The 24578-nt window shown below is 37.2% G+C and overlaps 1 protein-coding gene across 3 annotated transcripts in view; it reads right to left on the reverse strand.

Moving 5' to 3' along the window:
• NUP210 (nucleoporin 210) overlaps positions 1-24578 on the reverse strand; it is a 67852-nt gene that overhangs the window by 24851 nt on the left and 18423 nt on the right. For 2 of the 3 annotated variants that reach the window (XM_074879794.1, XM_074879796.1), the window contains exons 6-20: positions 22980-23112; positions 22118-22276; positions 21569-21637; positions 21154-21260; positions 19891-20031; positions 18493-18630; positions 14966-15121; positions 11773-11971; positions 10315-10460; positions 7879-8100; positions 6436-6609; positions 5036-5228; positions 4595-4701; positions 2228-2332; positions 1992-2093 (exon numbers count right to left, since the gene is read on the reverse strand). In XM_074879794.1, coding sequence (XP_074735895.1) covers positions 1992-2093; positions 2228-2332; positions 4595-4701; positions 5036-5228; positions 6436-6609; positions 7879-8100; positions 10315-10460; positions 11773-11971; positions 14966-15121; positions 18493-18630; positions 19891-20031; positions 21154-21260; positions 21569-21637; positions 22118-22276; positions 22980-23112 — 2151 coding nt within the window. The remainder of the gene's footprint in view (positions 1-1991; positions 2094-2227; positions 2333-4594; positions 4702-5035; positions 5229-6435; positions 6610-7878; positions 8101-10314; positions 10461-11772; positions 11972-14965; positions 15122-18492; positions 18631-19890; positions 20032-21153; positions 21261-21568; positions 21638-22117; positions 22277-22979; positions 23113-24578) is intronic. The other variant, XM_074879795.1, reaches the window with a different exon arrangement.

Raw genomic sequence — 24578 nt, forward strand, 5'->3', positions numbered from 1 at the left:
TTCATAGCATTACTTGGCAGCACTACAGGAATTAGCAGTAAGAAGAGCTGACATTTTGTTCTTTGAGGGCACCACTCTTACTTTTGCCTCAAAATAGAAAGGAATATAAAGTTTTAATAAATGTCAGCTTTCAGAACAGCAGCAGTTCCCAAAGTGGGTGGCTAATACAGGTGCTGTGGCCATGTATTAACACACAGCAATGAAAGCAGAGAAGGGGATGTGGCCAGGAGGAGGCAACCAGCACAGCCACGGGGAGGAAGATGTAATGGAGCTCAGTTTGGGCTGGGAGGCCAGAGAAAAGAAACTATCAGAGCGAAGGGCCAAAAGGGAAAGCAGGGCTACTACAACTTATGAAAACTGTTCCTGTCCCAGCTACCTCTTCTGTTCTCATCTCCTATTAGGTGCCTAGTGACTCCCAAGCATACAGGGTATTTCACTGTTTACCACTATTCATTCTTCCCCAATGCTACCACCCACATGCAGAAAGGCTGCTGTGTCAAAAGGAGAGTAAGAGGTATAGAATTTATCCTTGGTAGCCTCTGTAAGAAGTCTGGGAATCACTGCTCTAGATAGATTGAATTTATTTCTCAGAATAGTTTACTATCAAACCACCCTGTATCAGCTTGGCTCCACTGATACCTGCCATAGCATCAGCCTGGCACATCAGATGAACTTGCTGATTTTCTACACAGACCATTCCACTGGCTTCCATAGAAAGTAAAATCCACAGGCAATACTGGGATTTAATGGCAAACATTACACACGGGACAAACAAACTTTGAAAATGTGGGGTCTCCTGGAGTTTTTTTCCAAACGGTTTTTAAATGTGTTAAAAAAAGTACGGAGTTTTCGCTCCTTTAATCTGACAGGTAGTTAAAATAAATCTCTTTTTGTACTTCACAAAGCCTATCTTGCTGGCACTGTTCCACTAAAGTTCACTGCTCTATTCTGAAATTATCTTGCATACATCAGTTAAAGCACTGCTAAACCCACGAGGGAGATCTGACTAAAACACTATTAAGAGTTGAAACAATGTACAGTGTAGAAAAATAAGCTCATCTCTTATATTTTTTCCCCACCTCTATGCCTAGCTGGCTCGACTGGAAAAATATTCCCACCTTACATTTTCAACAGTTAGAGACAACCAAAATGTTTCACCAAGATTTTCCATATTCCAAACAGTGAAAAAAAAAAAAAAAAAAATCCAGCTTTACCATCATTATTTTACAACTTCATCAACATTATTCACCACAAGACAAATCTGGAAATTATAAGTTTGCAAAGACCCCTCTTTAAAACAACTTGTGTCACTTCCAATTCTTGTATAATGAAAGCTACAATGCAAATACATAGTTTTATATAGTTGTATTTATAATACACGTTGTTCCCTCTAGAACGCATCTCATAGCCTGGGCCTGCATGAAGTCAAGCATAACTGTAGTTTAGTTGCATCTTCTAGTGGAAAAGTGCATTAAAAACTTATTACAGAGATCAGAAATCAACTCTTTAATAGATACTTATTCATGAAATCAGGTTGAAATGCTGTGACAGCAAAATATTCTGAAATAGCACTGTAAGAAGAATTTGAAGGTTTCAGAAGTACTGGCCTACAACAAATACGCCAATATTATTCTACAAACCAATTAATCTTTTGTATAACACTTCTGAAAAATTCTGTCACATTATTTTTCATTTTGTGTTTATGAAACGAAGAACATTTTACGGCAAAATTGTAACGGGTAAAAAACAACTTGGTACTGGCTTTTATCTTGTACAGAGTATACATATGCATCACAACTGTAGTGAAACCATTTCCTGTACCTGAAACTATAGCTGAAAATGCTAATGCAAAGAAGCTTGACTGTGACAGGCAAACACATCCAAGATTCAGTTATTGCCTCTCTATCCATGTGTACTGGAAAATGACCAACTGCAGAACCATAGGCAGATGGCCAAAAAAAAGACACAAAATAACAAAATACTTCACTCACCAAAGCAATACCTTGAGTTTCCTCATGAGCCACTCTTACAACATTTGCAACACTGGTATTAATGAAAAAATATCCAGAACCTTCTTTGATGAAAAGTTCTGCCTGCAAAACCAAAAAAGCATCCAAATTTAGGTTGTATCTTTCTAGTACATTGCTAAAACTGGTATCCTTACACGTATTATAGAAATTTTGATGATTTCCTCCCTGCAGTTAGAAAGCGCAGAATAATTCCTTACCTGTATGTCAGGGTGATTGTAAATGGAGACATCAGTAGGGTTCACTTTTACATCTTCCACTAATATCAGTTCAATAGTGGCAGACACTGGTAGCAGAGGTTCATACTGAAAGAAACAATTCTAGCTGTTATAGCAAACACTAAGAGTCAAAAAACAGTGGAAGTCTCTTGCATATGCAGGGAAGGATGCTTAAAGCAGATGAACAAAGAGCCATAGCTGGAGAAGTTTAGGTTAACAGAATGTCCACAGGGTCTAGTAACTGACTCAGCTGCTAGCTCTCTTCTACAGGTAAGGTCATACACAGGACATGCTGTTGTATTCTGCATCTCTGACCAAGACAAAGGCTTAGGCATTAAAGATTCAGCAGGATCAGTTAACCAAGTCTGACATACACAGGTAGGATAGTAACTCAGAGACATGTTATAAGTTCATACAAAATGATAAAAGCATAGAAACGGAATGTTTTCTTCTACTTCAAGCTCATCTTCTTAGGATTCTTCCTAGCTGGCCACCAAAATAAATTCTTCCTTAAAAGTACATAAACACTGGACCAGATGTAAGTTTAATCATTTACTCATAATAACATTAGCTTAGAAAGAGAAAATGTTTTTTAGAGGAAGTTAGTATTATGTACCCATTTCACCTAATTAGTAGAATTATTTCCTTGATGTAGAAAGGATGTCATCTTTCCCTAATGACATAATAAGATGCTCCACTTAAACATGGAACAATGATCAAGACATCTTAATATACCATCTATTCGATTTTTATTTGCATTTTTGTCCGTAAGAAAGAAGCATAAGTATGGACAGGTTTGAAAGCAGAATATAGCAGTCCATTTCTAATGTATTTGAAAAAAGCAGACAAATTACCTAATTTACAGAAACAACATATGAGCCTAAGTAACTGTAGCAGAAGTGGTATTTACAACTACTTTTCAACTATCAAAGAGATTCCTCCCAAACTTAAGCACAGAGACTAGAACTAAGAGAACTCTGGCACCATTTTACATGTATGTATCCCACACTGAAATACAACAAACTTCTCTGAACTCGAGGCAAAGTTTAGAGAATTCACTTGTCTAACTATCTCTGAATGTAAGAAAAAATATTAAATATTGTTTTAATAAAGCAGAGCACCTTAACTTACAAAATGATTGCAGAACATCAAGTGTTCTCACTACAATTCTTTTTTTTTAAGAGAAAAAAAGATACAGAACAAAATATCTTAGGTGACAAAGTAACTGTCTCTCATCTAGTAATTTTTATTAAGTAAATGCATCTATACTGTATTTCCCAACAAGAGCAGACTGGAAACTTCACTGAAAAGACAAGAACCAACTGGCAATACAGATCTTCTTCCAAAGAAATTTACCATCCAGATGCCAAACTGTGGACTTTCTAACAGAAATCTTGGCCATAGGATAGTTCACATTGGTAGTGCCCATCTGTTACCTGCTTTGAATTAAAAATACTGTAAACTCTAGCTCCATAGTTTACTCTTTGTCTCAACTCTATTTTCATTCAGAACTGCATACAGTCAAAACCCACTTAAATCTTCCTTAACAAAATTAAACAGAACTTCAATTTAGCAAAGCAGGATATTTTAAGAGTTAGTTACTACACATGTCAGGGTGCTCCACAGCTGAAACCTGGTTTTATATTCAGTTAAAAAAGAAGTGACATGAACAGAAAATTGCCATCTGTTTATCATCACCATTTTGCTGTTGTTCTTCCCTATGTCAAGTATCTACAAACTAAAGTATTTCAGGGCATGGCTAATGATTTATAAAACTAGAGCCTAGGCTTATGGCTGGCACTGTACAAAAGAATAGCTTCTCTCTCCTGTAAAATCAATGTGAGACTGAAGAAAAAAAACCAAGAGCATTAGTCAGAGCCCAGATTTTACCTATGGTCCATATGAGCATATCAACCAGCTTTTGCTCTGCTCATGCAGAACTTTTCTACCCAGTTTTGCAGTGGAAATAATACATTTGCTTTCCCCAGTGACAGCTGCACTAAGCACATGGTTGCTTTAGTGAAGGACAAGCACCAGAGATTCACCAATTCATTAAAAAACCTGAATTGAAACAAAACCAACTGAAACAATTCTTTGTAATCCCCTTGCTCGGATGGTTAAAAAAAAAAAAGGAATTGGATATATTTAATACAGATAGCAGTATGTAGTGAAGAGCAAAGCTGGAAAAGCCATGAACGTTATAGAAATATTGTGGTATGAATCTGTCTTCAGAATCAGCTATGGAGCTGCCTTATTTTTACATTACTGTGCACCAAGGAAATAAATACATAGGCACACTGTACATTACACATCAGAGGAGAATGGCAACAAAAAAAGAGTTCTGAGTACCGGTATTTTTGCTTTAGATGCCTTGAGATGGGATTGCTGGTATCCTTTTGCAGTTGCAGAGATGGCAGTTGTCCCAGACTCATTATGAACTAGAACAGTTTGTAAGCCTAGAATCAAACAAAAAAAGTCAAATAAATCTGACTGTGGTGAAGAAAAAGATTAAATGTACACTGTTAATCTCTTCCATTATCATTCTAAACAGACAAGGATTTTCTCTCTCAAGACAGCTTCTAGGCATTGGGTTTGGTGGGTTTGGTTTTGGGGTTTTTTGTGGTTTGGTTTTTTTTTTTTAAATAGTACACATGTGAAATGTGTATTGAGGATAAACTGAAATATGACTGCAGATTACAGTAATTTCTTTAATGAAGCTCAGACATTAACAAATAGATTTAATCCTGACCTTCTTCAAATAATGAAACATTCATTTAAACTAACTCATACCATGCATTTTCTTTTGACCACTTCCATCTTCTTTCAGAGTCAGCTCCATTGGCATATCAGGCTCAATATTAGCTAAGGACATTTTTGTTGATTCCCAGATAACACTAAGAGAACTGAAGTTATCAAATTTACTGCCCTGTTGGTCATACGCAGCCAAAGCCAACACTGGATTGCGATAATTTGAAACAGGAACCTGAAAACAAATGAAGACTTTGAACTGATGAAGAGGATTTTTTAATCATTAAAAGAGAAAAAAAAAGTATGCCAAGTTCCATGAGATTTATAACACATGAGCAATGTTCATTAAAACGAGTCACCAATGCAAAGTCATTAAACTGTACTTCAACTGTAAGGGGTTTTTTTGGGGGGAGTGGAAGGGTGGGAGGTTTTTTAGCCAGTCATTTACCTTAAAACAAAAACTGAACCACACGACTCTGCTGCATTATCTTTGGAATTCAAAGAAATAATGAAAAATACTGCTCTTTCTCAGAAAACATAGCTCAAAATTCTAGTGTTCATTTTGTGAAATGCATTAGTGATAGCAGTGTACTGATGTAGTCTGACACATAATGGAGCAAGTGACTGAAGTGACTTGTAATACACAAAAATCTCCTCATTATTACGTAGAAGTTACTTAAAATGATTCATCAACTCAGTACACATCACAGTTTTATGAAAGTAGGATGATTTTTGTATTTGCCTGGTAATATTAACATGACAAAACACACAAGTTTACTTAGCAGATATGTGATGGCACTCGTCAGGATATAGTAGAAAGTTTTTTATGCTTAATAATCTGCACGTATGCATAGTCCATTTATTGTGACTCAGATTTGCAAAGCTGGATACATCTGATGTCACTGAACACTACTCCCTGTATGTGCTTACACAGGTGTCCTCACGTCAGCAGTGTTTGTGCCTTTACTAATAAGACAAATGTACACTCGTGTAATAATACGTGTATGGTAAAACCCAAGAGAATAGTTAGATTAGAATGAAGTGGTACAGGGAAAAAGTGCTTTTCCTAGAAACAGCCACTAGAAACATTTGCCCCCCTCCCTCTTCTTTTTTTTTAAATAAAAAAAGTAAGTTTTTCTCAAAATAAATCAGAAAGGCTTCCTCACAGTGACACTTCTGTGAGAAGCCAAAATCCAAATCCTTTTACATATAATCCTATTTTCTGGTAGGTCCCTTTATAAACCTGTCTGAATGATGACTGTAGGAAACTCACATTCAGACTGCTCTCTGCACAAGTAGACAGCGCTATCAGTGTGGCCCTCAACACCAGAGTTACTGCTACTCTTGCAGCAAGTCAGATGCTTTATTTCATATGTGGATGTCCAAACACTGATTTTTAAGTTATAAGAACACATTCTTTTCCTGTCACTTCTCAAGCTTACCACTTGCTTGTTTTGTTGCAGCAAAGGGCAGGAGAGGTCAAGCTGAGGACTTCCATAAACAGGAGTTAAAGTGAGTCGTGAAGGGACAGCACAGATGAACTTCACAACAACAGGCTCAACGGCTGGAAAAGGGTTGGTGATTGTGGGGTGGTTTCCAACTGTTAAGGCAATAACCTGTACAATTATGAAAACAGGCATGTGAGGAAAGAGAAAAGGACTACTGAGTTCAGGCATATTCTATTTCACACATCGCAGTTACAAGCTGATGTCAGAATGAACAAGCAAAAATAATGATTCTTGGGGATTTACAGCACCATCAAGACAAAGAAAGATGTAAAATGAGGTTCATATTTCAAGAAGAGTTCTATACCATTATCGAAGTGTTATTCCTGGGAACTTTTGCTAGGTATTCATGTTTATTATGATCAAACTTGATTTGAACAACAAATATTTAACTTAAAAAGCTAACAGGCCGGTGTTTTTCTGGCAGAGTGAGAACAGAACAGCCCAAAGACGATACTTACAGTCACTTCAGCATGTTTAAAAACATGTTATATTTTATTTTACATTCCTTTTTTAGCCCTCATCAAAAAGTGGATACAACCACAGGGAAGGCTATCCCAGCCTGCTGAGGTAGCTCTGGTTACCCGCCTTACTCATGCACTGATGCTCGCCAGAGCCACGCAGATGTGATCTGTTCTGGACAACACTGAGGACAGACAGCCAATGCATGCACAGTCATAGACAACAACAAAATTTTTTTCCTTTCTGAATTTGCATTTCCAGAAATAGCTGCAGTTTGTACAGTGTCCACTGAGGAAATCAGTTAAACAATTTGGCAGTCACACCAAAACGCTTAGGCCTTGCAGAATTACAGGAGGAAAAACATTAAATCAAAGCTAAATGCTTTACAGACTGGCCAGGGTGAGTAAATCACAAGATAAATCACTTCTGCATGTTGGAGAAAACAAGATCACACGGAAAAGGACTACAGCCACTATCACAAAGGCTGCACAAATATCAGAGCAGTAAATTCATATGGCTGTCATTTGTTTGACTAAACAGAATCACACTGGAAGCTAATTTGGTTAAGAGGAGCAGGTCAGACAAAGGAGTCAGTTTACTGCAGCAACCTTCTGCTATGATCCTATTTATGCAAACTGAAGCTGTACTTATAGGATCTGTTTAACACATTCTACAACATAGGGTTTCTGTGACTTGGCTTTATACTGCAATAAACCCATCATAAACCACCCTATAACATAATGTAATGAAACACTCCCTCTAAAACCTGTACCAGCATTACAATGCATAAACAATACACTTACCCAAGTTCTTTCCTGGCTTATTAGAAGAACTACTTGTTATGTAAAAGACATATGGTATCATAAATTTGTCTGAAGTGTCTGATATAGGGCAATACAAATACCTTCTGGCACTTACTTGCTCTCCCAGGCTTTTGCAAGACACTCTAACCCAATGCTGGATGCTATTTCGAGATGTAGCAGGTCCAAATAAAGAGAGACCAATACTTTCTGCATCCTCAGCAGTCACGTTTCTGAAGAACTTTGAAGGTTCTTGTACCCATGGTCTAGGTCCTCCTTCAAATAACATATCTTTAGAGGAACCCAAAGTCACTAAAGCAACAGACGGAGGATCAATAGCCTGTAATGAATTAATTAATTACAAATTAATGATTCTATTTACACATAGTTTGGTCGTACTTTGCAAAAGAAAATCCCTTCTTAATGGAAGAGCTATCTTTGTTACTTTGATTAGGCTATGATTTATTTCCACAAAGTAGCTTGTAAGCATGGTTATTTATAGAGTTGTACCAAAATAATTAGCATCACCTGCAAGAATTCTGGCCGGTCAGATTACATTAAATGGAACCCACAGACCCAAAGAAAAGTTTTAACTATATTTTAATCACATCTCTTTTATGAAGAATTACAACAAGAGAAAGACCCTTAATATACTCTTCTGAGCACATTCAGAGAGGCAGTATTCTACTACATTTTTTAAACAGACAGTACTTTAAATAAATGAAATAATGTCAAATTTTATTTTCACCTGACAGTGCTCTCTCCAGCACAGTTCTGCACATGTAATTGTCCTACACAAGTTTTACTTCAAACCTTCACAACAGATTCTACATTGATGTGCATCACCAGGACAGCCTGTGCTGTTTACCATCACAGAAATTAACCTGGCATTTTAATATACAATAACCATTTGCAGCTTCTGTTCCACAACATCATATTACTTAGGTGTTTAGGAAGAAAGAAACAGCAGCTTATATAAAGGATGGTTCAATTCTCTCCACAGGTGCATTTTAGTAGGAAGAGAGAGAAGGCAAGGGTTAGCATAAATGTTCCTCTTTCCTACCACTTACTCCCTGGTTATATTTATAATATAAAGGTAAGAACCCACTGAAAAACCATGAGATTTAGTATCAAGTGTCTGCTTGTCCTTTGACTCCTGTTTATGTTTCTCCCACTTCTTATGTTTTGGGTTTTTTTTTTAATAGATATCTGACAGAAAAATGCTGCCTTCCATTTCTGGGCATCATAAATAATTCATTCTAGAGAAAGGAGGGAAAAGAATGTGGAAATTATTGTTTTACACTTCAAAGAAAAATAAGTTCTTCACTGAGATATTCAAGCACAGATTTTTTTTTTTTTTAAAGTACACTTAATCTACCCTCCTTGTCACCATGTATTGACTCTGTTAAGCACCCTAGAATAATTTAACTTTATATATGAAAAGCAGTGTTACATCATCTCAAGGGGCTTTGCTAATAAATGTGAATGATACCATACATATGAAAAATTCCTAATTAAAGGGACTATCCCCCTCTCTCACATTACTGCCAATAATAGAAAGTTTACACACTCCACTTAAGATGTCTCAGCATCTTCAAATAATTATACTCAGCTACTTAAGATATTCGACAGCAAGCATATTTAAAAAGTAAAATCATTATTACAGTCACAAATTTGTAGGACTTGCACAAACTTTTGTTCCAGATTTGGGGGAAAAAAGCTATGGTCAAAGGTATTAGACTTCAGCTTTGCAGATTCAGTGCTAGGTCTCTGAAGATGAGCATAACATAAGCATACTGTTTCATATTTCTATATATTGACCCTGTACTCAGGTTTGTTCTTCCTGTTTTCTTTAGAGAACTGTCCAACAGTGAAGTAAGTTTCTCCCATTTGTAGGGAAAAAGCATACATTTTTGGTGCCAGCTTTGCCTTCTTGCAAAAATCAGTTTATATACTATGAAAGCAGAAATCATAAGCTAGGTCTGCTTCTTATGGACACAGAACTGTGACTGCCTGTTTATTACTTTATTAAGCCAATTGTTAATCAATTAAAATGGACAGTCTAGAAACAAAGGATTTGAATTTCACATAATTTTACACTCATCTAGTCTGCTGAAAAGTCATTTACTAATTCAGGTGTGCTGTGCAAAACAAGACATACATCCTCACTCGGATGAGGGTTGAGTCCTATTACTGTCCTGCATATTTCTTCAGATGACAGCAGTTGTGACTCTTCTGCCAGAAGTCTGAAAGATGGGCAGGGATATCAAATTCACTTTTCACTTCAGAAGTTGCAACAATCTGTTAGTTCACTATCACACTACTCGCTTCTCTGTAGTTGGCTTACTATGTCCTTGTAGGCAAACTATTATATATGTGCTCCATAGAGAAAGGGTTAAAACATGATTCCCCATCAGGCCATACATTTTCTCCTGTGAACCACCAAACCACCTCTTTTTTTTTTTTTTTAAACACACTCATTACAAAGTATCAACTTGCTCTTTGTCATGTAAAGGCATTTTAAGTGCTTTAGGAACAGTGAAAACACACTTACTTTTAACTGTAGATAGGCAGCGACAGTGATGCTAGCGCTGAGGTGGACATGACCATGGGTATAACTAACAACAAGTGTTGTATATCCTTGAGTTTCAGCTTTTACTCTGACTCCACTACAAAAATCAGCAGTTGGCTTAAGCCTTCCTGTCAGATAAATTAAAAATATATAAATACATATTTGGAGAGAAATGCCCAGGCATTTTAATGCAAGTTCAGCACAGCTTTTCTCAACAAAAGCATTTCCACCAGAAGTAGAGATGTGTTCTCCAACCAAATGAGTAAAAATGTTCACTACTCTCTCATCTCAAACTCAACACTTACCGAAGTATCCATGTCTCACAAACTTCTTCATTTTCACACTGTTCTAAACAGGACATGAGTCTTTACTCCGGTACAAACTAATATAACTTCTGTCTCTTACTGAATATTTTTATCTTGCTGTTCTAAAGTGAAACTGGCTTGTGTTTAAGCACAAATAAGTCACACCACTTAGACAAGCCTTCCTGCACAGAACAACCTGAACTGATGCAGGCAATACATCATTATTCTAGCTGAAGGCAAGGTATTTTCATGAAATTTCTCTGCTTACTTAGAGGACATTCTGGGGTTTGGGAGGGGTCTATTTTTTCTTTTTTTAAAACAAACAGCACAACAGCATACTACACAGTGACATTTAAAATAGCTGCCTCTCGGGCAAACAGATGGTACAACGCAGACTGGTATTACTGGCTCAACAGCACAGGAAAGAGCTCCCATACAAGAAACACTTGGAAAAAATTAATGGTACATCTGAATAACATACTGAATTCAGCAGACACAGGAACAAGCATGTTGCTCAGTGTCCACTTAGCCCAGCAACATTAATGGCAATCTTTCAAAGTAACATGCATAATCCACACTCTTAATAAACATGACAAGAGGCATTTCTTAAAGCAATGAGCTTAGCAATGACAGAGCTTTAACAAAATTTAAGCAGCTGACTGTCTTAGTTCCTTGTGAGCAAACAATGAACAGTGTCTTTATAGAACTGAAAGCAGCTGGACAATTCGGGCAAAACAGTTGTTAATCCTGGTGTTCTTGTAAGTCTTCCAATGTTACCTCAAAACACAATATATGTGGACCCTTCTCATGAGAAATCCCATCAGATTTGTTACAGAAGCATGTTAGGAATACTAAATCAGTAGAAAGACAATATGGAAGACTACACATTATCCAATAAAATAATCGCCAAAATGCTTTCAGAGTCCCTCAAAACATCAAAAATATCAAAGGGAAGTACTGCATAAAAAAGTAAATACATCCTCAAAATAAAACTTCTCTGATCCCCACCTCTGAAGTTAAGCACCTCTGTGGATATACTGTACAGCAACTGAAACAGTGATTTAAAGGAGACGTGTGACTTAGCAACTTCCAAGATCTTAAATTAATTTTCAAAACAGGGAGGGGGTCAAATCACCTTGAAGTGGCCTGAACACACCACGGTTTTCTACTTCCACAACTAGATCAAAGTGTGAGCAGTCGCTCAGTGGGACCGTCTCGCCCGTTTCAACATTTGTTAGGCCATTAATCCTCAGTGGCAGCTCCAGTATTTGGCCTACACGTGCTTCAACTTGACATGGTGTGAACTCCATCCCACTAGGTTCCGTTACGTACACCTGAAGGAGGAAAGGAACACAGGACAGATGTATGAACATAACCCCATAAAAAGCTACTAGGAAGAAAAAAAAAAAAACCACAAACAGACTTCAGTATGCTCTCCTTATTTCAATTATCCCTCTTATTAATTAGCGAGCTGCTGACTTCCCTCTCATGGCTGGAAAAAATTCTTCTCGGATTCAACACAGTTTCTGTGCTTACCCGCCACAGAAAGGTATCAAAAAGGACCAGAAAAACCTTGCTACTATTTTAATGCTCTTTTCCCATAACAGTCCAAGTTCACATTAGCTTAGTGATCCTTTTACTGCTACTTCTGTAATCCTCCCTTCCGCTTTGCTGATTTTAAAGTGTGGACTAAGTTGCGTGATCTTTCCAGGAGGTACTAGCACCAACTGGGACTGACTTTCTATCCAACCTTGACTTTCACGGCATAAATACTGGAGCTAGACCTTGCTAACTAGCAAGGCTCCCCAGCCTCCATCACTCACAGCAGCAGGTATGCAGAAGTTAAGGGAACTAGTGACCAAAACATTTCCTCAATGGTTTTGTTTTGGTTTTTTGTTGTTTTTTTTTTTCTTCTTTCTTGCATTTCTGTTGGCAAAACATTTTTAAAGGTGTCCAGGGCTCAGCATTTCCTCACAGTAATATGTCAGAAACCTAAAATAAGTGAACAAGTATCTACTGCTTAATCTAACAACCTTCTGCTTCAACAAGTAATCTTTACGTGAGAGATACTTTTGAAATAAAAAGGATTACTTTCAGAAATAAGAGCAGCAGAAATAGATCTGCCATGCTATTATAGCTGGTATATTGATGAACAAGACTTAACTGTATTATTTGTAATTCTGATTTGCTACTTTTTCCATTAATGTTAAAGAATCCACCACAGACTGACTGCATATTTCATAACAACTGCTATGATCAAAGCTTTTTATTTGCAATATCTTAATTTCCTAACAACCTGCAAATGGTTTCAGGATAGAATATTCAACCACTACGGTAGAGTTAAAACTGTAATCCTTGTGGAACATAGTTAACTATTCCTAAAACTTGCTCGCTGAGGTCAATAAATAGAACTCTTCAGAGTTAATTCTACGAAGAATGCAATTCCTAACACAAGAACAAAGGCATTCAAAAATAACCTATTCAGATTGTGCAATACACTGCTCTGGAAGCTCACACCGGGAGAAGTATTTTTTCTGTCTTCAGGCTTTGATTTATCCTTGAGAATAAGAAGTTTTAACTGAAAAATCTTCATTCCTGTATCTCCTGCTGATAACTGTTGCACTGCTAAAAAGCAGCATCCTGTTTTGTCCAGAGAATAATTTCAGGGCAAGTCTGTAAACTAAATTCTGCACACATTTTAATTTGTGTCATTATTTTAACCATTTAAGTCTTTATTTTAAGCATGAAGTTTATAGTACCTCTCAAATCCATTTTGTAGAATTGACACAAATAATGTGAGCACAAAATCCAAGCTAATTTGCCCCTCAAAAACCCAGCATTAGTAGGCGCAGCTGTTTCAAGTAAATTTTAGTTAGAAATATCTTTCCCAAAACACACATACTAAAAAAAAAAAAAAGGAAAGATACCTGCTTACATAGCTCTCTCTTCACTATGGGACAGACTTGGCAGTCTTGACCAAACACATTTTTTAACACTTTTGTCAAAAGGGACTTTGGTGCAACAGAAGTGCACTGCAACAATTACAGCAGTGCTGCACATGGGAATACTTAGAAATTATGAGGTATTTTGTACAGCTAATGTATGTATATTTGATGCAACCAGCTTGTTCCCCACCAGTTGCTAAATTACAGGCATGTACCCTGTAAGGAAGGTGCACTGCCCCCAGGCTTGCAGGACGTGCTTCCTAAATGAACCTCTATGTGCCCTCAGAAACAAAGACCATCACCTTTATAAAGCTTAGCCAGATGGAGGTTGTTTGCCAGCCTCAGTAGCATCCACTTGGCATAAACAAACCTATTTCATTTATGACCACACAGTTAGACAAACACAGCCTCTGGATCCCAGATTGCTCACACGTGCTCAGTACACTATATCTCTTAGTTTTTCTGAGGTCATGAGCAAGTTTCTTCTTCTCTGTCAGGTTTCCATTCCAATGCTTAGCTCTTTGCAAAAGACACCGAGTTAAAGCATTAAATTACAATACCTCAACTTGTGAAGGTAGCAGAGTAGCACTACTTCACAGTAGCAAATATACACCACAGTAGTTTCTATTCTATCATGTTACAGGTCTGGGAGTTCTTAACAGCTTGACAGAGAGTCATTAAGGAAAATTATTTGTGTCCAAAGGACAGAAGAGGTATTTCTAAATCAGTAACATTCTAGAGAAAAATATTTAAGACTGTAGATTTACAGTGTTAACCAGAGCAGCTTCTTCACCTATCTTTGCATACTCTTCCCTGTGAGGACATCACACATACAATTCCTGTATTTTACTTCACTCCATACCACACTGATCACCCTGACCAAATCCTAAGAACAGGGTATGATTTGCACAGAGACTCAACCTCTTGGGATATATATTTTTCATTCCCATTTTCTTCTTATTTTCCTGCAAGATTATTTTTTCTTGGCCAGCTTTGGTATCTAGATTCATTGTGTAGCACTGTATCCATTTCAGTCACTTCTCCAGGCAGGAATTTCCTTGCACATCTCGATGATATCTGTCATCCTTTTATATTGAGGGAAAACACCCACCCTCTTACCCTGCAGAATGCATTTTTAGTTTGGCTTGTCTGCTTCGATGGCTAGACCTGTATTTCCTTCTTGCACTCAAAACTTTCAACAAGGAAAAAGACTTGCCAAGGAAATCAAAAAGGGGCAAAAATGGGACCAAAGTTAATGCAGTGGAGAGAGCTTGAATCCCCAGATTCACAGACTGAAACTCAGGAATGCCTACAGCATTCTCAGCTTCTTCACTGTTTCCAAAAGCTGTGTTCCAGAGTGATGAGGGAAAATAAGAGTTTTACCTTCATTTCTCCATAATGCAATGGATTCTGAACATCAATTGCCTGAATAACACTGACACCAATATCACTTCCAGTTGTCATTACTCCTTTGACTGTCACTGTAGCAACTGCCTGGTTAGAATAGGTCCAGCTGAAATTTCCACTTCCACCATGAACCTAGAATACAGAGAGAAAAATCTTTCAAATATTTTAAAAAGTATATGGTTCTCACGTTTCTTAGCTGTGAAGCCTTTGAATATCTTGCAGGAAAACCAGGGAGATGCTGAGCAACAATGCTATTTTTGAGGAAATACAAATAAAATAACACCTCAGAACTTTCAAATAAGCAAGGTGAAGTAAGAGATGAGATTACTACCCTTCATTCATTTTAATTTCAGTTTTCTTCATGAACACACCCTATGTGCTCACCAGTGCTGCTAACCCAGATATCTTCCTCCCAGTGCAGAAGTCTGATGCTCACAACTCCCAGTGGTTGATAGTGCTTAGAGTCAGCAGAGCATTTCACACAGCAGCACACCAGAGGTCTGCCATGTGGGACAATCGTACTTCTGAAAACTTCCACCGTTTCCCTGTTGCTGACAGACAAAGTGCTGATTTTGGGTCTCAGAGCTGCTAACCTGACACTCTGTACCTACCAGCTTCTTTCAATGGGAATTGTTAAGGGATCTTAAGAGAAGAGAAAAGAAGGTGAGAGGCAGGGAGGGAACGAGGTAAGAGGGGGGGAAAAAAGAAAAAAAAAGTCTCTCTCTTATTGGCATTACTTCTTTATTTTTATGATGAAAATCAGCATGTCTACCCACAGCCATTCAACAAATGCGCTGCTCCAGCAACTGATCAGTCATGGAATGTGCGACAGGCACACATGGAAACTGCCCACTCTTGCCACAAGCACTGCGAGGGGCTGTGAAACATAGAGGCCACGCTCCCACAATGGCTTTTCAAGGAAGGAGTCAGTAACTCTCAAACCTATAAGCTCAGCTTTATGATGCAGATTCCCATAAAAAACCCCAAACCAACAGAAAAGAAAAACCCACCCTTTTCTTAGAGCTCCCAGTTCTTGAGGGGTTGTTTCATGATTAGAAGAGCTTTACGTGAGTGGAATTATTCTACAGAAGGGTAAGAACTAGTTACGTGATATTACGGTCCATATTAATAGAGACAAATTATTATACCCACTGTACGACCACTTGGCAGTCAGGTCAGGGTAATATCTGCTGCAGGTGCATGTTTCATAAAGTGAAAGGCCAAAAATGTTTTGCCAGCACGAGCAGAGTATTGTCCTCTTAGATGTGTAATAGTAGTTACTGAAGAAACATAATCATTACAATGCTGTAAAATGTATAGGTTTTAAACATCATTATTGTGAGCTATAGGAAGTGTCTGATGAGACAAATATTGTGCAAAAAGGTGTACTAAGAATAATGTATTTTTAAAGCAAGTTAAAAAAAGCACTGGACAAAGACAATGGATAAATAGGTAACAGTGTGTGACAGAGACGCATGGGATGTGGCAAGAAACATTTAAAGAATGTAAAAGTTCAGAATGTTTTGTAAAGATACTTTCAATTAAAACAGGGAAAGGAGCAGAAAACATAGAAATCCCCAATTCTTAATAATTCAATGGAGTCATATCTTGTTGCCATGCAAACCAGATGCATTACGACATTCTTCCCTCTAGCAGTCAGTTTGCACTGAGGAGAGAAAGGGTAAATCAGTTTCTATTTCAGTCTAACCATTACCCACAGCCTGTTAGCTGAACTCCACTCCACAAACCATCATCAGTGACAGTAATGCCCTCACTAGAGAAGAAAAAAAAAAATTACCTCCACATCCTTAACTTCACAAAGATGGCACTTCACTTCCCTAATGCACGGAAGGAAGGAAGGAAGGAAACATCTTTTTTTTTTTTTTTTTTTTCCTTTTTTACTTGCAACAGAAGCCATCTTATTAGCACAAATATGAACAAAGCAACCAACAAAAAACCAGACAGCTGACAAAGTAAAACCCAGAAGTCATTCTGATACCATCTGGAAGGAGTTACTTTAGCTATAAACAGAATTTGGCTAGATGCAAAAATCCCTTTCAACTTATTTTCAGAAAAAGTCTATTCACCAATTTAAAATAGCCTGACTCAAAACTATCAAGTAGGAGGCAAACATTAATCTACAGGCAGGAACAACAGTCAAGCTGTGTGCTACTGTAAACAACCACTAGTATTGTTGAATAGACAGATTGGGAAAATGCTCTCAGTTTCAGTAAATGCAAGCTAATTTAAATGCTGGGAGAAAAAAGGTTTCTTGTTTTTAATGAAAAAAATCACAGTAAACTAAGAATACTGATGCAGACTATTGGAGGAACACGAAGGAATGTTCTCTAGTGAGATATCTGATGATATATGCAAGATAAGGTGAGACAAGAATAGAACTGTAAAAGAGGTGGGAAACAGAAAATCACATTTACTTTCCCTTACTGAGAAAACTAGCAGAAGTTATGATGAAGTACTGAAAATGCATATTTGTACTAAGAATTTTTACCACACTCTGCTGGTGTGGTTGGGTATAGCATGAACTAAACCAAACTAATCCCACAGAAATTAAAAATACAGATGACAGAGCTAAACTCAATGACATTCATTTCAGATTTACACTAAAGAATGCAATTTTATCCCTATGAGATTGATTTGTTTACTTCAGACACGGTGTGTTCCACTGCCTCTTTCTGTATACTCTTTACCTGAAGACAGACCCAAGACTCAGCACAAATTCATGCTAAAAGGAAGAGGTAGGAACTGTGCATGAAACACCTGATTGCAGGATCTGGGTATCATTGTACTTGAGTGAGAGTATGGGCTGGGGAAGCACAATGTTCTTTTCTCCAGTTAGACTATACTCTGGATACTGCAAGACAAGCCAGTTGTTTCATGAAGTGCATGGAAGGATCGGCAGCATGGGAGCAAAGACACACATAAAATCTTATGTAAGAAAAAAGTGCCTTTAGAAGGGCATACTGTAAGAGAAACTGTGGCCTTTGCCTCCCCATTACTTTGTACCATAAGCATGAGCTGTGCGGGGAGTGAAGGACACTGATGTCAGAGGCTGTCAGGGCGCTGCTCATCGATCTTGTCACGCCCTTTTTGCAGTCACTTCACACTCCAATTCATACTCCCATATTTCCATCCCTTTACAGTAAATCACAGCCTCAAGTTATTACTATTAAGCTTTGAACCTAGGATGTTTTCTGTAATTTCAAACCACTCTGTGCATACATGTGTGGTACATAAGTGAGGGAGAGAGAAAGCGAATGAAAGACAAGAGCTAAAAGTCAGTGGGGTTTTTATGTTTGTGGGGTTTTTGTGTGGTTTTTTAAACTACACATTAATTCCTGCAACTAATATCCAACCAAATGCCTCCAAATAAAGTTTTGGATACCACTGTGCCTGATCCAAAATCAACCCTGTGTAAGTGGCGACAGGCCTTACTGCGCCTGCTTGGGCAATACTTCCTGCACTTAGATACTTCTTTGGCATACCTGTATGGTGTACTGGTAGACTCCTGCTTTTGGCTGCCAAGGAAACGTCAAAATGCTGGGTGAAAGAACTATGGGAACATATATTTCAACATCTTGCTGGTTTCGCACTGGAACTGGTAATGTATGAACACCTCCATCCTACAAAAAGTAACAGCACAGTATTATAAATGACACCACAGTACTTCCTAGGAATAATGTTTAGTCCTTACACATAGACAAGCTGTTGAAAACATCTCAGAAAGGAAAGCTACTATTTAGGGTCACCTATGAACAGCGTTACTTGTGAGCAAATAGTCAGCTCATGGCAGCAAAGTGTGCTATTGTATTAAATGAGTAATATTACTATGGAGGTACAGGTGCCCACATTCATTTAAAAGGCAAACAGCAATAAGAAATACACTCTTTCACTACTCCTAGTTTCTGAGACCTCATCTGGAGAATTAATTTGGTAACTCCACACCTGCATTTACTCTTTGCTCATTCTACTCTGCAGCAGATGAAGACAAAACTCAGCCTAAAAGACTCATTCCTCAACCCATCCCAAAATACTGGCCTTGACAACTTTGCTGTAATTGTAATGCCATAACGCTCTGGCACAACATAGTATTTCTAACTGGAGTTCTGAAGGAAAACTTTAACAGGTCTCTGTAAATCTCATTTCATTCCAGAGCACACCTCTGACACAGAGATTAAGCGTGGCTTATCATACATAAGGATCTACTACATCCTACTCAAAGAATCACGAAAACGATTTCACAGCAAATGGATTGAAGTGTTGAATTTTTCCAAGGTTCAAGCAAAAGCAAATCACTTTCACACCACATGCCCTAGTTAGCCATACATTCAGCAGCCTGCCCAACTAGCAGAAAGTTAATGAATATTAATTTGAAGAATTTTGCAGGCTGATACATTTGGCAGATTTTCATTCCAGCATTTAACATCACTTACCAAATGACAGAAAACTTTCCAAATGTAACTGAATGCAGAACAAGACCAGGGTATGACACTGATGATCCTACCACAATAAATTGTAAAATTCACTCAGAGAATGTGAGAGGACCTTTGCACCAGCACAAGGAAACAATATGTGCCCACATAAGTATCTACCATGAAAAAAAAAAAAAAATCAGTGCTGTGCACCACTAGTTTAACAGGTGTTTGCCACACACTTGGTAGCAAAATCCCACAGTCTTTATTCAAGCAAATCCTCTGTTGACTTAATTGACAGTTTTCGTGAAGTAAGGATTTTAGAATTTGGTTCTTAATCTGTTTAAACAAAGACAGCTTAGACCCATTTAATTCTCAGGTTTCTTTTTAGTATGCTACTCTTAAGTCACTACTGCACAAGTAAATCATCTTTAGGCCTACCAGTAAAGCAGAAGAGTTATAAAAACATACCTGATCTACTACTGATGTCAGTGCAGCATCAATAATGGTCTGACCCTTCTTTATTGCTTTCACATAATGATATGATCCATTCAGAGATGACTTCAGCACCTCAAAGTATTCTTTGGACAGCTTTGTATTAATTCTGATATTCTAAAATCAGAATATTAAATAGATATTGCCACAGGTAACTGACATTAATACTGTACAGACAGCCATACACACATTAGCAACAAATCAATGAGAAAATTGTTTAAAAACAGTTCGAAGAAACTTGTCTGAAACTGATAAAGAACTTTTCCTTATGTAAGTTTCAATCTTTCAGCAAGATTATATCTTTTAGACACAGCATTAACTCCACAGAAAATATTTACTTTTTAAAATTATCAGTGACATGTAATTTAACATGAAAAGTACCAATATTTATACCACTGAATAATTCGTATTTTACAATAACATCTTAATTTTCTCATTCTTAAACACAAAAGGGGAAGAACATGCAAACATATTGCCCCAATAGCACATTTCTTCTGAGATCTAGCTGAAACTCAGATCTGTATTTCAGGAAGCAAGTAAGTGCAAATAACACTCGCAGAAACCCAATATTCTGAAAAGCATTATTTAATAAAATTTTTCTGCTTGCAAATGAATTATTTAAATATTTTCTTTCTTCTTCTTAAGAGCAATGTATATTTGGTACCTAGTACCTAGAATTTATCTTATTTAACTACCAAACAGTGAAGTGTTTTAATGCTAGCTGATCAGCTAAGCTTTACCCATAATGAACTGAAAGAAAACAGGTAGCTCCCCAGGAGTGTTAAGCCTACCTTACACCTCATTCGTTAATAGGAAAGATTGCTTCTAGACCTGACAATATTTTATCTGGGGGGATTGCTGAGATGAAATACCGTATTAGTACTGCTCTCCAGTAGTTACACTGGTTTGCAATTTCCACTGCAATGCCTATGCTACATGTTTGAGGTGCATTGTCCAACTTCTTCCAGTTTTTTCTACAGCACTTAGACTCTAATGGACATTTTCACATGAAACACCCAGAGTGCTTTGTTTAAAAAAAAAAACCAAAAAAACCCCAAAAAAACGCAAAAACCAAACACAAAAACAACACAACAAAACAAAGGGAAAAAAGGAAAAGGCGAGAAACAACAGGCTTTGAAATGTCCTAACACAATGTAAATAAGAAACTGCTCAACTAATTTCAAAGGAAGCCAGGATTTAGGAGACGGACACTCAGAAGTATATCATATTTCAACTTACATCAGATAAATACACCTTATTGCTTGATTTATCATACACTTCAATTGTAATTTCATAAAATCTGCCTGTTTCTAGGACCCATCTGTCACCTGGATGAACTGTAAATCCTACAAAACAGGAAATATTGAACAGCACAAACCAACAGCCTCTTTACGTAATGGATATAAGCATTTTGCTTCTGGTGCCCACACTCTGAAGATGCACATTCATTGTTTTAAGCTGCTGAATACAGAGATGAAAGAAAATAAATATTCACTATTAAATCTATTTCACATTGACCTACTTTTACGAAAAAAAATTACTTTTCTATGAAAAGTAATACAAGAAATGGAAGCGTGTATATACACACAGAAAAACACAAAAACAAGGCAAGAAATTACATTAAACAATCAGGACAACTGCAGCCAGTACCAACCTAAATATCCAGGATTTACCACATAGATAGTGCTGTTTGGTAGTCTGGAAACCCCTTGCATGCGAATACCTGAAGTCTCAGTAAAGGAACAGAAAAGTTTTGACAAAAGTCAAGTAAAGATCAGCTTGTTCCTGGGGCTCCTTGTGCCTCTTTGGATATTTAAAGCTAATTGTACAGTGAAAATAGATGTTATCCCCACTACCCTGAAAGACAGCGAGCATTTTAGAGAGATTCCACTAAAGAATATAATGCTCTAAATATAAAAGTTAAATAAAGCCCCCGTCACATTCCCACATTGACTGAGGGGAACAGACATGATTTAACTGATCTTCTGCCAACCTAATTCCTTAGAACATTTCAAGGCATCAGGCAGCTCTGTTGAGACTGAATTCACAGCCGTGCTGCTTTCTATGACTCCACCAGGTGCTCCTGATTTTCAAGACTACTGCTACATATGTGAGTAATTTTATCTTTTTATGCTGCAAGGGGTGGAAACTTTGTCTCCTGCCACAAACATCTGGATGGAAAAGCATCACCTAGGAAGGATACTCTTGTGCCCAAGTATGAGGTTCGTTTGTCCCTGCTGCAATGCAGTTACAACCGACGTTGCCTGGTCCAGCTTGGCAACCGGCCAGGATGGATCTCCCTCAGGACCGAGTACGTTGTTCTGGAGCTGCAGTTCATACTGATCAGATGGCATCGTTAATTCTGTACAAAAACCAAGACAACATATGAAACAATAAAAGCAAGTGTGTCAAGTGTTTGGATGCTGGTAATTATCGCTGATTAATTTTTACTGATGCCTGGTGCACACATTAAATTAGTATTTTTAATGTCTTGTAGAAATAGCATTTCTGTGATTATATCAGCACACACACACACAAAATGAGATTCTCGCCTAACTTTAATTTCTTTGAAGCTGCAATTTCCAACGAATATCATCCCACTGTTTAGACCTAACATCCAATTAATTCCCAGCTTCAAAAGCGGTCAAATTACCTTCTAAGAGTTACTGATGACTTCTGAAACTCCATTCTGCACTACTAGCTGATGTGGTGAGCCCAGCATTTCATTTGTCAATTAAGTATTTTCTGTTAGAAATGTTACTAATCTAAATTTGATTTAACTGAGAAAATCAGACACAGCTTCTTAGTCAATGTGAAATAAATGAGTACATCTAAACTGTAGTGTTAGCTCCTATTCTGTGTTACCCTTACCTTCATGCGCTTGACAAATCTGCAAGAGTATATCCTTTATAGACACAATTTCTTTGACAGAAAAAACTAAACAGCTGTATCATCATGTGGTTTAGGAGAACAGTATTAAACAAAGTAGTTTGAACAAAATTTAAAATTTCTTTGTAGTTAAAAATTTGCATAAAACGTTTAAAAAAAAAAAAAAAAGGACAAACCTGTAATCTTCCCTTGCCTTATTTTCTGAACTCTGTACTGAACTGATGTTCCTACCAGAAGATAAATGTCATATGCTGGATTTAAAAGGATGTTTTCCAAAATAAGCAACCTGACTTCAGCAGGGTGTACATGCTATTGATTGAGGGGAAAAAAAACAAAAACAACCACATTTAAAGCAGCTCATTTGTTTGAAACAGACCATGCAGCAATAACTTATAATCTATAAGTGAAAAATATTACTTGCTGTATTGACTTTTTATTATCATCTCAAATTTTGTCACAACAGGGAAACGCAAGGGGCAATGAATGTTATAGACATCTGCCCTGTGATTACTGTGTAAGGCTGAAGAAAAAAAAAAATACAAGTCTGTATGGACATCATTTTGGTTCAGTTTTCTGGACAGAAAAACTGGAGACAGATGCACAGTGACTATTCAGACATATAGAAATTTATTTTCCCTACTGTAAAACATGGTGCCTCCACACAACATATCCATTATAACTTCACTAAGGAATCTGTGTCAAACTCGTTGGTCTATTAAATTAGGAATACAACAGATAATTGTATAAATTTTATTACAGTTGTCTGAGGAACACTCACTGAAAATATGCAGTCTGGCAGCAGTGAAAAACTTAAAGGAACTACTAACCAGAAAGCCATAAAAACCCCTGTAAATGGAACAATATTATTTCAATTTCACCTACAGTTTCAGCTCAAAATTAATTCAGAGAAAAAAAAATTAAACCAGAAAATTAACCAAGCTACAAGCATTCAAGAAAAAAAAAGTCAGACTGGTATCACATAAATATATCCATCACAATTAGACAGAACTGTAACAAACCCACAATTCTTAACATGCACTACTTTTTGTGCCATGTTACTAGTATTACATACATTTAGATAATATTTTCATTCAACATTTCTTACAGGTATGGGTTAGATAGTCCAAGGCAATTCTGCTTTAAGCAAAAACATTAAATACAACATATAGTAACACAAATCTGTAAAACCAGACTGCAAATATGAGATGAACTTCAGGAAAAAAAATTTATAGGTTTTTTCAAGGTGCAGTACTAAGTTGATACTAGCACAATGCCAAGTGTTTCTGTAAGCAATATACTATAAAATCTCTCACGTGTTTATAAATTCTATTAAGATAAAAAACTGTTACCAGAGTTAAATGAAAAACTCAGTCACCACAAGTTACAAAGAAAGAAACAGCACGGATCTATGTAACAGCTGGGCAGACCGCCAGTACTGCTGTTTAACACCCTTGTAGCATTGACAGCCCAATCCCAAAGCCCTTCCTTGGAGACCAGAATCTAATGAGGTAGAATTAGGTACTAACGAAGTATTCGTATGACACTCATTTCAAGCACAACGGGAAATAAAGGTATATCCAATACAGCAATCCTTGTTCTAGCTATTTATTTACTGAAAAGAGAGCCCCAAAGTGTTCTAGTTGGTTATTGTTAAAAAGAGATAAACGGCCAATGCCCTATCCAGCATGATTCTCGTTATATATATACAAAAAATATGAGTATCAGGAATAATAAAATTGTACAGAAGTATTTGAAGTGTATTCCTCTGCCACAGG

Source organism: Strix uralensis, chromosome 10, assembly GCF_047716275.1.
Source record: "Strix uralensis isolate ZFMK-TIS-50842 chromosome 10, bStrUra1, whole genome shotgun sequence".
Lineage (NCBI taxonomy): Eukaryota > Metazoa > Chordata > Aves > Strigiformes > Strigidae > Strix > Strix uralensis.